Source organism: Phycodurus eques, chromosome 16 (assembly GCF_024500275.1).
Source record: "Phycodurus eques isolate BA_2022a chromosome 16, UOR_Pequ_1.1, whole genome shotgun sequence".
NCBI classification, from domain to species: Eukaryota; Metazoa; Chordata; class Actinopteri; order Syngnathiformes; family Syngnathidae; genus Phycodurus; species Phycodurus eques.
Genome location: NC_084540.1, coordinates 207,734 through 224,520, shown reverse-complemented (window position 1 = coordinate 224,520; position 16,787 = coordinate 207,734). Strand labels below are relative to the sequence as shown.

Below are 16,787 nucleotides of genomic sequence, written 5' to 3'. Positions count from 1 at the left end.
GACCCGACGGGTCTCACCGCCCAATAGCGCGACGCGAGAAGAGACCAGCTTCCACCACACGGACTAACTCAACTCTTCACAGAGACACAGCACTGCGCGCCGTGGATACCTACTATTGGGATTGACTTCGGCAGCAGCCGGGTATCCAAACTACTGCCTTTGTGCCCCTGGCACGAGGTTCCGGACCTCTGAAGTGAATTGTTGGCCTACAATTAAACCTCCACGTATTCCTCCTCATTCCACTATATCACAATCTGAATTAGCAGCCAATCAGGAGAATTTGAATAAACAGGTTTCTCCATTACCCTGTTTAAAACGGCCGCCCTCGGATAAGGCGGAAAAGAAGAGTAACTACGGAATCCAGAAAACACCCTTTCCTGAGATCATGTCGGGGTCACCAATTGTTGGCGAGTGAGCGCTATTCCCTATCGCCCAAGGCCAAAAGGCCCGAACTAATAAACTACTGCCACACTCACCACTGGGTGTTAATTTTTTCTCTGAGCAAAAGGTAACCAGTCAAAAACTCACACAGGCTCCATTTTGATCAGTTTTATATCAGGAATTCAGTAAAGACGACAAATTCATCAGAATTCAGGACTGTTTCCTTTCCCTGACACCGAACCTCACATCCGCAGTGCAGATGGATAGGAAATGGGGCTCCTTTCCTAGCAGTCCTCACAATTTATAGTTTACAATACAAGCGCGGGAGGAGCGGCTTCATCCAATAGCTGTTGGGCCTCACTTGACTCCAAGTCATCCTGCTCTGCCGCCACTCCCTTTTGCGCCCCATCCCGTAAACAAGTTTACAGCAGCATATTTGCACAAGCGATTATACAAGTGGTCAAAGTCACTTTTCTGCACAAACAGAGTTTGCATTGTCACACACACACACACACACACATCATGGTTAATCTATGCAATCAGTGTTTCCACCTTATTTGGTGGCTAAGAACACAACGTTTATTATGTAACATTTCTGTGTTTGTTCTGAGGTAAATACAATCATATCCGGTTGACAAACAGATTCAACCAGCAGACGTGTTGGAAAACTGTCATTAGTCACATTGGTATCATGATATACGCTGGGAGCATTCGTGGGAAGTTTGCAAAATATCAAGCAGACATGAAATTCGGTGAAAACTGCCGGGCAACAGTTCCCGGCTTGCAGTAACTCTTGAACGCCAGCGGGTGTCACTAATGTTCCACCAATGATCTCAGAGTGTCCGGTTCATTGTGCTTCATTTTGAGTTCCAGCAAAAGGCGGCAAATAGTTATTTCATTGTTGTCAACCTGTCTCAAACAGTCCCATTTCAAAGGAGGGTTTCCAAAACTTTTCCAATAAAAAAAAAAAAAAAAAAAAAAAGGGTCTTTGTTGGAGAGAAAGCAGTCAGGATGGCTGGTGGGGGGGTGGATGATGACTAGTTTGTGTCCCAGTTGATAAGAATACCAGGTCTCCTGTGTCTTGTGCAAACAGACTGGTTTAGTGGGTCAGAAGTCAGGAATGCAGAGGTTACCAGTTGTCGGGGGTTTCCGTTGCCAACTTTTCCATCGAGCGTAACCGCTACACTACCTTGCATGCTTTTGGGATGTGGGAGGAAACCAGAATACCCGGAGAAACCCCACGCAGGCACGGGGAGAACATGCAAACTCCACACAGAGGAGCCCGTATTTGAATCCGGGACCTCAGAACTGTGAGGTAGATGTTTCGACCTTCTTTGAAATACCAGGAGAAGTATTATATACAGTGGGTACAGAATGTATTCAGACCCCCTTACATTTTTTTTTTTTTTTGTTATATTGCAGTCATTTGCTAAAATATTTTTTCCCTCAATGTTACACACAGCACCCCACCCATATGGACAGAAAAAAACAGAATTGTTGAAATTTTTGCAGATTAATAAAGAAAAACTGAAATATCACACAGCCATAAGTATTCAGACCCTTTGCTCAGTATTTAGTAGAAGCACCCTTTTGAGCTAATACAGCCTTGAGTCTTTTTGGGAATGATGAAAGGTTTTTCTCACCTGGATTTGGGGATCCGCTGCCATTCCTCCTTGCAGATCCTCTCCAGTTCTATCAGGTTGGATGGTGAACAGCCATTTTCAGGTCTCTCCAGAGATGCTTAATTGGGTTTAACTCAGCGCTCTGGCTGGGCCAATCAAGAACAGTCACGGAGTTGTTCTGAAGCCATGCCATTATTTTAGCTGTGTGCTTAGGGTCATTGTCTTGTTGGAAGGTGACCCTTCGACCCAGTCTGAGGTCCTGAGCACTCTGGAGAAGGTTTTCGTCCAGGATATTCATTCCTGTACTTGGCCGCATTCATCTTTCCTTCAATTTCAACCAGTCATCCTGGTTGAAATCACAGAAGAGCATGATTTGCTTTCGCAGGCCACATAGAATGTGGCAGGCCGCCTCAGGCCCCCGGGCCTTGAGTTTGACACCGATGTTCTAGAACTTTCTCCCATCACCTGACTGCATCGCTGGAGCTCAGCCACAGTGATCTTTGTTTTTTTTACCGCTCTAACCAAGGCTCTACTCCCCCGATTGCTCAGTTTGGCCGGATGGCCAGCTCTAGGAAGGGTCTGGTCGTCCCAAACAGCTTCCATTTAAGGATTATGGAGGCCACTGTCCTCTTAGGAATCTTAAGTGGAGCAGAATTTTTTTTTTAACCTTGGCCAGATCTGTGCCTTGCCACAATTCTGTTTCTGAGCTCTTCAGGCAGTTCCTTTGACATCATGATTCTCATTTGCTGACATGCACTGTGAGCTGTAAGGTCTTATACAGACAGGTGTGTGGCTTTCCTAATCAAGTCCATCTCAAGGATGATCAGAAGAAATGGACAGGACCCGAGTTAAATGTCACAGCAAAGGGTCTGAATACTTATGGTTGTGTGATATTTCAGTTTCTCTTTTTTACAAAATCTACAAAAACTTCAATTCAGTTTTTTTCTGTCAATATGGGGTGCTGTGTGTACATTGAGAAAAAAACAAATGATTTTAGCAAATGGCTGCAATATAACAAAGTGAAAAATTTAAGGGGGTCTGAATACTTTCTGTACAAACTATGTCAGTAGCCAATCCTTGAATGCCCCCTAGAGGTCATTGATGGTTTGCATTTTGTCTGAAATGCTGGAGAATACTTCTGAAGATACTCAGTGTACAGTACACAAGTATATACAGAAAATGATTTAAATAGACATATTGCTCCATCTTGTGATCGGATCAGTGATTGTTTTTGTTTTTTTAAACTCTGATTGGCTCCAAAAATCCTGATCTTGTGAAGCTCAAATATAAAAAAAATATTTTACAAAAAAAAAAAAATATATATATATATATATATATAAATAAACAAAACAGACAGGAAAAACTAAATAGGCACAAACTAATTTTGTCTGGCCCCTGTGGGGGACTTAATAATGAAGATGTTATAGGAAAAAGGTGTCCCCAGCACTAGTCTAAATACTGCATATGTGAAAGCACCTTTGGTCCCCAGTGAATGAGTTTAGGAACAAGCCATTTTAACATTAAGCACAAGTGGCTTTTATTTAGCAAAAACACAAATACAAAAGCTTTATTCTGACAATATCAAAATGGATAAATCTAGAGAGATTAGATTAAAAAGAACCAATGACAAAAGAACAGTAAATACAGTGCCTCACTTTGGCCAACTCGCCAAATATCACATTATAAATTGTGAAACCTACATTTTTTTTTCTCAAAAAGGAAAAATACTCCTACGTGCTATATTGAAAATAAATTTACATGAGTGAGGAGTTGAATTTATAGTGTGAGAAAGAGAAGAAACATGATCTGATGGTTTTGACATTGTCAGGGTTCTGCAGGTTTTCAGTCAAGCTGCACGGAGTTCTGAATTCCCTAGCAAAATGTTATATGGCGACTGGTGAAATTAATTCCTAAGACTTCACAGGAAATAGTCTGCAACTGGCTTCTTAGATGGAATTCCTCTTGTTTCCTGTGGCGCCGCTTCAAATATGATGAACTCTCGTTGTAAATGTTCATCCAGCTCCAAAATGGCAGCCACGTTACCACATCTGTATGAGCAAAAAGAAAAAGATTGTGTGGATGGCATTTGACAATACATTGACAACACAACACCTCCATGAACTTACGATTTTAATAGCTACACAGCTAAGTATTATCCCGATCTAAAAGTTTAAAAGGAATCAAGAATTGGGACTGTGCATTGCGTCGATAATCAACAGATCAGTTTTACGGGTAGGTCAATTTAAAAAATACTAATAATAATTCTTAGTGGCTTCCATACTTCCAAGCGGATCCCTGCAGACTTGCACTACTTACATTACAGTGGCCGCAAACAGCGAAGCACAAATTTATAAGTCCTACTTTTGCAGTGTCAGACAAAAAGCCATAAACAGTCTCACAGCACCCCATATTGACAGAAAAAAATGGAATTGTGTTTTTGCAGATTTATAAAAGAAAAACTGAAATATCACACAGCCTTAAGTATTCAGACCCTTTGCTCAGTATTTAGTAGAAGCACCCTTTTGGGCTAATACAGTCATGAGTCTTTTTGGGAATGATGCAGACCTTTTTCACACCTGGATTTGGGGATCCTCTGCCATTCCTCCTTGCAGATCCTTTCCAGTTCTGTCAGGTTGGATGGTGAATGTTCGTGGACAGCCATTTTCAGGTCTCTCCAGAGATGCTGAATTGGGTTTAAGTCAGGGCTCTGGCTGGGCCATTCAAGAACAGTCGCGGAGTTGTTCTGAAGCCACTCCTTCAGTATTTTAGCTATGGCTTAGGGTCATTGTCTTGTTGGAAGGTGAACCTTCGGCACAGTCTGAGATCCGGAGCACTCTGGAGAAAGTTTTCGTCCAGGATATCCCTGTACTTGGTCGCATTTATCTTTCCTTCGATTGCAACCAGTCGTCCTGTCCCTGCAGCTGAAAAATACCCCCACAGCATGACGCTTCCACCACCATGCCTCACTGTTGGGACTGGACAGGTGATGAGTGCCTGGTTTTCTCCACATATGCCACTTAGAACAATTTCCATCTTGGTCTCATCAGACCAGAGAATCTTATTTCTCACCATCTTGGAGTTCTTCAGGTGTTTTTTTTTTTTAGCAAACTCCATGCGGGCTTTCATGTGTCTTGCACTGAGGAGAGGCTTCCGTCGGGCCACTCTGCCATAGAGCCCCAACTGGTGGAGGGCTGCAGTGATGGTTGGCTTTCTAGAACTTTCTCACAGCTCCCGACTGCATCTCTGGAGCTCAGCCACAGTGATCTTTGGGTTCTTCTTGACCTCTCTCACGAGGCTCTTCTCCCCCAATTGCTCAGTTTGGCTGGACGGCCAGCTCTAGGAAGGGTTCTGATCTTCCCAAACGTCTTCCATTTAAGGCTTATGGAGGCCACTGTGGCTCTTATGAACCTTAAGTGCAGCAGAATTCTTTTGTAACCTTCGCCGGATCTGTGCCTTGCCACAATTCTGTCTCTGAGCTCTTCAGGCAGATCCTTTGACCTCATGATTCTCATTTGTTCTGACATGAACTGTGAGCTGTAAGGTCTTATATAGACAGGGGTGTGGCTTTCCTCATCAATCAGTATAATCAAAAACAGCTGGACTCCAATGAAGGTGTAGAATCATCTCAAGGATGATCAGAAGAAATGGACAGCACCAGAGTGAAATATATGTGTGTCACAGCAAAGGGTCTGAATACTTATGGCTGTTTGGTATTTCAGTTTTTCTTTAATAAATCAACAATTTCAACAATTAATTTTTTTTCTGTCAAAATGGGGTGCTGTGTGTACATTAAAGAGGAAAAAAGATAAAAAAAGATAAAAAAAAGATAAAAGATAAAAAGATAAAAAAAAGTGAAAAATTTAAGGAGCTCTGAAAGGAGGTTTCCATACCCACTATACACACAGTATTTACTGTGTATCTACTTTTTGTGACATTTTTGTTTGCTGGTGTGCCGTGAAATTTTCCAATTGTAAAATATGTGCCTTCGCTCCATAAATGTTGGAAATCAATGCTGTCGTCAGGTCCTGTATTCGAATAAGTCACGTCAAACCAACATTACAACAGAAATAATGGGTGCTAACTTACTGTAATTACATTACATTATTGTAATTACTTCACACAATAATTCGACATAACGCTGGCATGTTTACGTACAACAGTTAGTGCTAGTACCAGCTTGCTAGGCTTCATAATGTTTTGTTACCCGTTTGCGAGCCGTATCAAGCAAACCTTAAATGAACGTAATCTCCCGAGCACCGGTGCCCACCACCACACGGCTTTCCCCAACTTATTCTTATAATACACGCATCGCAATGTCGCCGCCGTGGTAACGAGTGTATCCGGTCGCGTTTCATACATTTAGATATTTACAATAGTACGTCTAAAGACACGCGACAAGGCTAAAAATAAACTACCTTTTGGATTCAAAAGCCCGGCCGGACACAGCCCGAATGGGTAACGTGGGTCCTCCTTCCGATGGGCTCACCACTTGTGGGAGGGGCCATAGGGCTCGGGTGCAGTGTGAGCTTGGCGGTGGCCGAAGGCAGGGACCTTGGCGATCTAATCCGGCTACAGAAGCTGGCTCTAGGGACGTGGAACATCGCCTCTCTGGCAGGGAAGGAGCCCAAGCTGGTGTGCGAGGTTGAGACGTTCTGACTAGATATAGTCGGGCTCGCATCCACACATGGCTTGGGCTGTGGTACCAGTCCTCTTGGGAGGGGTTGGACTCTCTTCCACTCTGGAGTTGCCCACGGTGAGAGGCGCCAAGCAGGTGTGGGTATACTTATTGCCCCCCGGCTCGGCGCCTGTACATTGGGGTTCAACCCGGTGGACGAGAGGGTAGCCTCCCTCCGCCTTCGGGTGGTGGGACGGTTTCTGACTGTTGTTTGTGCCCGTGCACCAAACAGCAGTTCAGAATACCCACCCTTTTTGGAGTCCTTGGAGGGGGTGCTGGAGACCGCTCCCGCTTTCCTGGGGGACTTCAATGCTCACATGGGCAATGGCAGTGAGACCTGGAAGGCCATGATTGGGAGGCATGGCCTCCCCAATCAGAACCAGAGCGGTGTTCTGTTATTGGACTTCTGTGCTTACCACGGATTGTCCATAACAAACACCATGTTCAAGCATAAGGCTGTCCACACGTGCACTTGGAACCAGGACACCCTAGGTCGCGGTTCGATGATCGACTCTGTGGACGTGTCATCGGACCTGTGGCTGCATGTCTGGGAGACTCGGGTGAAGAGAGCGGCAGAGCTGTCAACCGATCACCACCTGGTGGTGAGTTGCCACCAATGGTGGGGGAAGATGCCGGTCCGACCTGGCAGGCCCAAACGTATTGTGAGGGTCTGCTGAGAATGTCTCAGCCTGTGGGACTCCTGAGGTAGCTGATGGGTACCGGCTGGCCAAGCGGAATGCAGCTTTGGTGGTCGTTGAAGCAAAAACACGGGTGTGGGAGGAGTTCGGTGAGGCCATGAAGACTTCCGGATGGCTTCAGGGAAATTCTGGTCCACCATTCGGCCACTCAGGAGGGGGAAGCAGTGTACCACCAACATTGTGTATAGTAGGGATGGCGGGCTGCTGTTTCCTCCCACATCCCAAAACATGCACGGTAGGTTAATTGAAGAAATTCCTAGAACATCATGTCCCATCACAGGCGAGCTTTTTTAGAACAGACCCACTGCTGACTCATGGTCGTTGGTTAGCCCTGCTCTACCACATACACTTACTGACAGCGGAGATCCACATAACTCAATTCTGATTGCAGCGTTATTACAACTTTGTGAAACTTTGCCTAAATTGTGCATTTTGTTCATTTGTCCACACTCACTTAACTTAGATTACTGAAAAGAGATCGAAGTTATTTTGCTCATTGGTGATATCACCTTGTCTCGTCCCTCATAAGCTGCACATTTGCATGAGCTTTTAATCACTGCTTTTTAGGCTTCTTTTGTGGCTACAGTATTTCAAACAGTGTTGTGCAAACAGCTGCAGTAAGCTCCCACTTCAAGCAGGTTTTATTTTCAAGGCAAATAGTGAAATTTAATGGACCTGATACAGCAGTATTGATTAGTCTTATGCTTCGTACCTGTAGCAGTAGTTGGGTGCTGACCACACAGTGAGCACTGTTTCGTTAAAGTGCCACTTATAGCCTTCCATGACCAGCTGATGTGCTCGGCAAATCATGTGAATGTCATTGGCAGCATTGAACTGAGCCACCACATCACTACCGAACAGGTAACCGGCACCTCTGGGACTCACACCCCATCCTGTAGTGTCTGAAACCAGGGACACAAAGTCAAAAAGATGTCAAAACTCAGGATAGTTTATTATTACCAATATTATTTGTCTTTTGGGAGAGAGAAGTGTTTTAAGGCTATATTTAGATAGTATAATTAAATTGAATTACTTTGAAAATATTTACTGGAAAAATAAATCAAAATAGAGCTGGATTCAAGTCAGGTTTGGATGAGAATTTCTTGTATACCTTCTGGGTCCGACCAAAGCAGGTCACACATGGGCCCATCATGAGGCACTTCCTGTTTTCTGTCAATGGTCCGGATCTGATCCAGTGTCTGGATGGAAGGCGATAAGCCACCATGCACACAAAATATCTGAGTGGACAAAAATTATTCAATTCAAACTGATACACAAGTTAACTCACAAACACAAAAGTAACCATTGAGAGACGCTTACATTTATTTAACTTGAGAGTAACATTTGGTTAAAATAATGGGGGGGGGTTCATGCATATGTATAGTAATTTCCAGATCAGTGACCACAAAACACAACCACACCTTAGTCATAAAATAAATGCATACATACAGTGCCTTGAAAAAGTATTGGCACCCTTCTCAAATTCTTATATTTTTGCATTGTTTCCCCACTTTAACGTTTAAGGTCATCAAACGAATGTAAATAGACAAATATAACCCAAGTGAACTTAAAATGTTGTTTTGAAATGGTGGTTTCATTTATTGGGGTTGGGGGGGGGGAAATCATTATTGTGGCTAATGAGAATTTTTTGGTTAATATTCACTGCTCACACCCAAGCATGATTACATCAAGAGCTGTTGAATAAAATAAAAAAATAAATAAATAAAACAATCTGTCCCAACAAAATCAAGTTGGACGAAAGATCTAAAAAGGTTCCAACAAAATGACCAAAGTAATTCCAGAACAGTTGGAAAATAAAGTAATTTACATCTGTCTGGAAAGGGTTACAAAAGCCATTTCTAAAGCTTTAGGATTCCAGCGAACCAAAAGAACATAGGTATTATTTATATATATATATATATATATATATATATATATATATATATATATATATATATATATATATATATATATATATATAATTATATGGACTGACGGGATGAAAGTTGAGCTTTTTGGAAGGTGTGTCCCTCGTTGCATCTGGCGTAAATGTAGCACAACATTTCAGAAAAAGATCATTATACCATCAGTCAAACATGATGGTGGTAATGTGATGGTCTTGGGCTGCTTAGCTCCTTCTGGACCTGGACCTCTTGCTGTGATTGATGGAACCATGAATTCTGCTCTTTAACAGAAAAACCTCAAGAAGAATGTTTAGCCAACAGTTTGTGACCTCAAGCTGAAGCGCACATGGGTTCTGCAGCAGGATAACCATCCAAAACACACCAGCAAGTCTACTTCTGAATGGCTTAAAAAACAAAAGGAAGGTTTTGGAGTGGCCTAGTCAAAGTCCAGACTTGAATCACATTGAAATGCAGTGGCATGACCTTAAAAAGGCCATTCATGCTTGAAAACCCTCAATTTTTGCTGAATTCAAACAATTCTGCAAGCAACAGTTTGTCAAAATATCTCCACAGAGATGTGAAAGACTCATTGCCAGTTATACAAAATGCTTGATTTCAGTTCCTGAGGATGGCCCAACCAGTTATTAGGTTTAGGGCACCATTACTTTTTCACACAGGACCAGGTAACTTTGAATCGTTTTTTTCCCCCCCTTAATTAATAAATCATTTAAAAACAGCATTTAAGCTCACTTTGGTTATATTTGTTTGATATTTACATTTGTTTCATGGTATTAAAGTGTGGAAACTATGCAAAAATATAAGAATTTGAGAATTGCGCCAAGAGCAATTCACAGCATTGAAGGTGAAGATTGACAAAAGTACAGTAACCTTGGCAGTATATTCATTTTTAGTATTTCAATCCATGATCTGAAGTCCAAGACCTGTGTTGACCACCCTCACAAGTCCCTCTTGATGTTCTGATTAATCAGTGTTTTTGTGTGTGATTTACACTCCTAAATATTTGATCTTCTCACAATCCAAAATTAAGTTTGTATTTCTTTGATCTCCATTGTCGGCATGTAGTATAGAGCTAAAGTCTGTATCTTTGTCACGTTAAGTCTGTACCCTGAATAATGTTCGTATTCCTCCAGTAGCTCCATCAGTATTGGAAAGTTAATGTCTGGTCGCCCTATCTATGCTTTCTTGTCGTCCACAATTAGGCTCAATTTGAGTTCTGATACTCACATGTCCAACCCCTTGATAATATGATTCTGCCTGTTTGCTTGAACAGAGCTGCCAACCTATGGAAATTCACTTCAAGAATTTGTCCAAATTTGTCTGAATTTCCAGATTTTAAAAATGTTGTCAAGAACATTACCGCGGGACAGTTATTGCAGTATATTACGTAATAGATAAATCTGCATACTGTTCAATTGCACAACAATCATTACTAAAATCGAAATGGTTAGTAAATTATGGCTTGAATATTTATATATTGTTTTTATTGCATCAACCTTGTAATGGCAGACACAGTTGCAGGTTGAATCAAAGTACGAGATTTCGACATGCCATCGTCAAATATATCTGGGCCTATGCCGTCTTTCCAATTCTCTTTTCAACCTTGGTAAAAAAAATAAATTAAAAAAGCAAGTCGATTACATCAGATTAATCAGATCTCAAGAGTCTATTAAAACTCAGCACTATTTTGCCAACAAACAACATTGCTGATAGATTGCATTGGAGTTTATGGATGGACAATAGTTTAGATTTTGAGATTGTATTCGTATAGATGTCTTCTCTTGCATGCGCTTTATATTATACATTTTTTATTTCCTATATCCACTGTTGCTACTGAAATGATGGAAATTTCCCCATTGTGGGCCTAATAAAGGCTCTTATATTACAAATATTTATTATTAATAATACACTTATACGGACGTAATAGAATAGCGTGGGCCCAAGCAGCTTTTTTCCTCTCTTTTTAAAACAATATAGTTTATTTCATCAAATTCATTTATGAAATTTTCTTCACGGTGGCAGGACACAGTGCCGTACTGGCCGGTAAAGTCGGACGCTGGATTTTCCCCCTCCAATATCCGGAACAATCTCTTTTTCGACCGCAACAAGTCAACGTTTAGTGATTTCCGTAACAAAATACGGACGTTTCGTAACATTTGACAGCTCTGCTTCATCTAGTGGTTGGATGAAGATAACGAAAAGCGTTGGTGATGGGCAACGCCCAGTTGATCGGTCTTGCTTAATCTGATCTGTCAGACTGCTATTCCCTTTCAATCTTGTGTTGGCTCATAGTAAAGAGACCATATGCATCTATAGTTCCTATTGAAGTCGAATTTTTCTAACACTTTGTCAGACATGCAAACACCAAAGGCATGAAAAAGTTGACCCCAAAAAAAAAAAAAAAAACAATAAAATGTAGGGAGGGGTCTGGGGGGAACCCCCGGGCCACCGCAGATAATTGTTTTGATATAAATTAAGCAATCTGGAAAACTGAAGAGTACAAGAAGGCAAAATACATTTTCTTCACGCAGAAAAACATTTTACACCGCTCAGGTACATGGTGATGTACAAATTTAAGAATAAAATAAAATTTGCCTCATTTCTTTGCTTTTTTGTTCTGGCCACCAATTTGAGTCAGGCCCATCTCCACCTGCATCTGATGCCTGCTTCAAGCTGTGCCACATGAATCGCATCTCTCTCTTTAAGCAATCTCATTCTGGAAAAGATTTGACTAAAATCATTGTCTGTTACACTTCATTTTTCACTATTACCAAAGTCAAAGGCTAATCCCAAATGCATCCTCCAGGAAAATATCAAGTACAATATTTTTCAGTTTTGATTGGCCATTTCTGAATTTGCAGTTAGTTCATTCAGATTTGTGACAAAATCCCTAACATTACTCCGTGGCTTAATACATTTAGCATTAACATCCGTAAACTAATTAGATAATTGTAGGCGCGTTCCCTAATTAATACAAGACGTACTAGCGGATCAGCTCGTCGCCGTTATTACAACTTTGGGACCACAACCAGGGCCACGACCCACAGCACCTCAACGCGAAAATACAATTAGATCCGTGCAACAAATACGACACTGGCTGATCTGATGAGCAAAAATGTATCTTAAACGTAAGAGTAGCAATAGAGGAAGTACGCTCAAGAGGTGGGTAGGATTAGGCAAACGAACTCAAGTAAGAGGACTGTTACTTGACAATAATGTGACTCCAGTAAAAGTAAAAAGTAGTCCTCCAAAAAAATACTTGAGTAAAAAGTACATAGTGAAATAATTACTCAAGTACTGAGTAAATAGTGAGTAACTTCTGAATTTTTTTTAACTACAGCATGAACATCAAAAAGAAAAAAGTGAATGTGCAAATTCTGTTGCCGTGTGTGTGTATGCACAGTCAAAACTACACTACAAAAAAACATCTGCAATTTACTGCACAGTGTTTTCTCAAGTTATAAGCGGGCTGAAAATTGGTAAAATTCTTCAGAACTTAAATTTTGACTATCATAGCTACGCAGATGACACAGTTATATCTAGCAGTGTCTCCATGACTATAGTCCAATTGACAACAAAACTGAGATAATTGTTTTTGGCAATAAAGAAAATAATATTGCTTTTAGTAAATACCTGGAGTCACTCTCTTTAAAAACAAAAGACCAAGTCCAAAACCTTGGTGTTCTGATTGTTGAAAGTCGGGTCGGAATCTGTCATATCAAATCAATTACCAAAACTGCCTTGTACTATCTGAAGAACATATCCAGAGTGAAGGCGTGTGTCAAGCAGACCAGGAGAAGCTCATCCATGCTTTTTATCTCAAGTAGACTTGACAATTGTAATGGTCTACTGACTGGACTCCCCAAAAAGAGCATTAAACAGCTGCAGCTCATTCAGAATGCTGCAGCTCGGGTTCTGACCAAAAGAAAGAGAGCATATTACTCCAATTCTGAAATCTTTACACTGGCTTCCAGTCAGCTTTAGAATAGATTTTAAAGTTCTGTGACTGCGGCAGGAAATGCTCCCAGTCAGTCAAGTGGAGCGCTCATCAAAGTCACAACAACATTTGCAGATTTTGGAACTCGGCGCACACATAAGGCGCGCCGCATTATAAGGCGCCCCCGTCCATTTTGGAGAAAACGTTTAAGTGCGCCTTATGGTCGTGAAAATACGGTTCCTTGTGTATGAAATGCGCTATATAAATAAATTTGATTTGTATTGTTTTAAGTGTGTTTAAAGCTAAAAAAAAACATTTAAGTTCCGTAAATGCTATAAAAACATGCCTGAGGTGTATTTAAAGAGGGTATTTTGATATCGTGTATTTTCACTTATCGCAGGGGGGTCTGGAACCAAACCCCCGCAATAGAGGAGGGATTATTGTAGTGTTTTATTCACCACTACCCCCCCCCCCCGACCCCCCACACACACACAAAAAAAACACAGGAGCAAATAACCAAATTCTCACCTTGCCATCAATGATAGCAGAAAGGGACAAGTAGTCAAAAATCTCAGTGCAGTATCTCCATACTGTGACAGAGCCGTATTTTCTGAGGCACTCATCATAAAATCCGTAGACCTGGGTGATTTGCCGGGACTCATGATTTCCCCGAATCAGAGTTATCCTGTCTGGGTAACGCACCTGAAAATGAAAACCACACAGATGTGTTAAAAAAAAAAAAAAAACAAGCATTAAGCAGAGCAGGCACAGGCAGCATGAAGGTAGCCACTTCCACTGGCATTTCACCAAAACCATGCCAAGCATTAAGAGCAACATGGCTATATAAGAAGGAACTGGACAATTGTGGTCAAATTATAATCAGCGACAATAGTGTAGCTTTGTAGTAAAGTACTAGACTGGCCTGCCAGCAGTCCAGAGCTGTCTCCCCATTGAAAATGTGTGGCACTTTATGAAGCACAACATATGACAACTGAGACCCCGGACTGTGGAGCAAGTGAAGTTGTGCATCAAGCAAGGATAGGAAAGAATTCCACCAACAAAGCTATTAGTGTCCTCAGTTCCCAAATGCTTATTGAGTATTAAAAGGAAAAGGTTTTGTACCAGCCTTTTTGGAATGTGTTGCAGGCATCAAATAAGTGAATATTTGCAAAAAAAAACATTTCAACGTCAAATATATTTTTTGTTGTTGTGCATTCAATTGAATATAGGTTGAAGCATCTGCAAATCATTGTATTCTGTTTTTTTAATTTTACACAATGCCCCAACTTCATAGGAATTGGAGTTTATATATAAACTGCATAAATACAGTGATGTCTACGAGCCGTCGAGCGGCCAGATTTTTGCTTTGACTTGCGAGCCAAAACTTTATAAAAAATAAAAAATAAAAAAAACATTGCTGCATGACTCCCCTGACTTGACAACAAGCTGCACTTTGGCTGATATAATTAAATATTCTTTATAAATAAAATAAAATAAATAAATAAAAACTTTACTCAGTTTGAAGCCATTTTACTCAAAAACAAACCATAAGACTAAGAATGACATGTATTTGAAACAACCACATTGCCTAAATCAAGCTTATGATGGAAAACACAACGGCCAGCCACACGGGCTAACAAATAAAACACATACACACAAAATAACACAAACCAGAGTAGTTTGATTTGAAGCTCTGGACATGAGATTCATTATGCCGGAGAAGTTACAGAGATACATCTGCAGAAGATGCGAGCCATTCGCGCTAAGAGGATATAAAAGCACATCCACCGATGGGTGGCTGCTGCCATGCAAGGCGCTGCCAGGCCCACTGGGAGCAAATTTGGGTTCAGTGTCCAAACGTCGACATGCGGACAGTCGTAGCCAGGAATCGAACCAGTGACCCTTTAGTCACTGAACGACCCGCTCTACCTACTGAGCCCCAGCCGCCCCACAAGGAACCCCTTCACTCACCACATCACCCCAGTCATGCAACAACTCCACTGGCTCCCTGTCAAATACCGTTTCCAAAACAAAATATTGATCTGCACGCCATATCTTGCCGACTTCCTTGGAACTCACTACCCTTCAGAATTCGGAATCATCTTTATTTGCCAAAATGTCAAAAACACCCAAGCAATTTGTCTCCGGTAAATGGAGCCGCTCTAGTACGACAACAGACGGTCAGTTGACAGAGAATACTGTTGAGACATAAAAACAAAAAACAGTCAGTGAGCAATAAAAGGTTACAGTAAAGTGCAAAGGGCGCAGAGACTTCAAGAAATGTATGCAGTGTAAAATAGTAGTAAACTAGTAGTGCGACAATCTGGGACGATGTCAATTGTGCAAATGGTGCAGATGCTTCTCAAGCACGAGTGGCCAGTATTGCAAATTGTGGAGAGTGGCAATACAACTACAGTGAGTGCACGACTAATGTGTAAGTGACCCGACAGAGATGTGACAACAATCTCAAGACAAAATTGGCAGCATGTTACAATGGAATTGTAAGTTAACTGTTGAAGTTAATGGAAAGAGGGAACAATCTGTTTTTTGCTTGTTTTAGTTTGCATTGTTCGATAATGCCTACCTGGGGGAAGGAGCTGGAAGAGGTGGTGACCAGGATGTGGAGGGTCCAAGAGGATTTTGCATGCTCTTGACTTAGTTCTGGCAGCGTGCAAGTCCTCAAGGGTGTGTACGGGGGTATCGACAATGTTTTTCAGCAGTTTTGATTGTCCCTTGCAGTCGGAGTTTGTGATGGAAGAACACAGGACTGATTCGATGACTGCTGTGTAGAACTGCCTCAACAGCCCTTGTGGCAGGCCGTGCCTCCTCAGAAGCCGCAGGAAGTACATCCTCTGCGGGGCCTTTTTGAGGATGGACTTGATGTTGATCTCACACTTCAGGTCCTGAGAGACTGTAATTCCCAGGAACTTGAAGGTCTCGACGGTTGACAAAGGGAAGTTGGACAGCGTGATGGGCAGCTATGGAAAAGGATGCCTCCTAAAGTCCACGATCAGCTCTACAGTCTTGAGCGTGTTCAGCTCCATATTGTGTCTACCACACCACAACTCCACTTCCTGTTGATACGCAGACTTGTCACAGTCTTTGATGAGGCCGATGACTGTGGTGTCGTCTGCAAACTTCAGAAGTTTGACAGCCGGGTGCGTTGAGGTACAGTTGCTTGTGTAGAGAGAGAAGAGACGACAAATCTTTGGGGCGCCCCGGTGCGTGTAGATGCGGTTGTGTCCCCCAGCGTCTCCCGCTGTGCCCTGCCCGTCACGAAGCTGTAAACACACTGGCAGATGGCAGGCGAGACACTGGGCTGGAGAAGCTTGGAAGAGAGGAGTTTGGAGATGATCGTGTTGAACGCAGAGCTGAAGTCCAAGAACAGGATCCTTGCATAGGTCTCTGTGCCGTCGAGGTGTTCTAGAAGTGCAGTCCCATGTTGACTGCGTCATCCGCATTTGTTTGCTCTGTAGGCAAACTGCAGGGGGTCCAGCAGGGGACCTGTGACGCTCGAGGTGGTCCAGCACGAGGGGATGGTGGAGCGTTTGA

General features: G+C 42.1%; 1 protein-coding gene across 2 annotated transcripts in view; it reads right to left on the bottom strand.

Annotated features, from left to right (window-relative positions):
• Nucleotides 1-3,515: 3,515 nt before the first annotated feature.
• The window catches only part of LOC133414366 (serine/threonine-protein phosphatase 4 catalytic subunit B), a 32,033-nt gene continuing 18,761 nt past the window's right edge, over nt 3,516-16,787 (bottom strand). For both annotated transcript variants that reach the window (XM_061699654.1, XM_061699655.1), the window contains exons 6-9: nt 13,764-13,937; nt 8,488-8,614; nt 8,089-8,278; nt 3,516-4,051 (exon numbers count right to left, since the gene is read on the bottom strand). In XM_061699654.1, the coding sequence (XP_061555638.1) occupies nt 3,922-4,051; nt 8,089-8,278; nt 8,488-8,614; nt 13,764-13,937 (621 nt within the window). In that variant the 3' untranslated portion in view covers nt 3,516-3,921. The remainder of the gene's footprint in view (nt 4,052-8,088; nt 8,279-8,487; nt 8,615-13,763; nt 13,938-16,787) is intronic.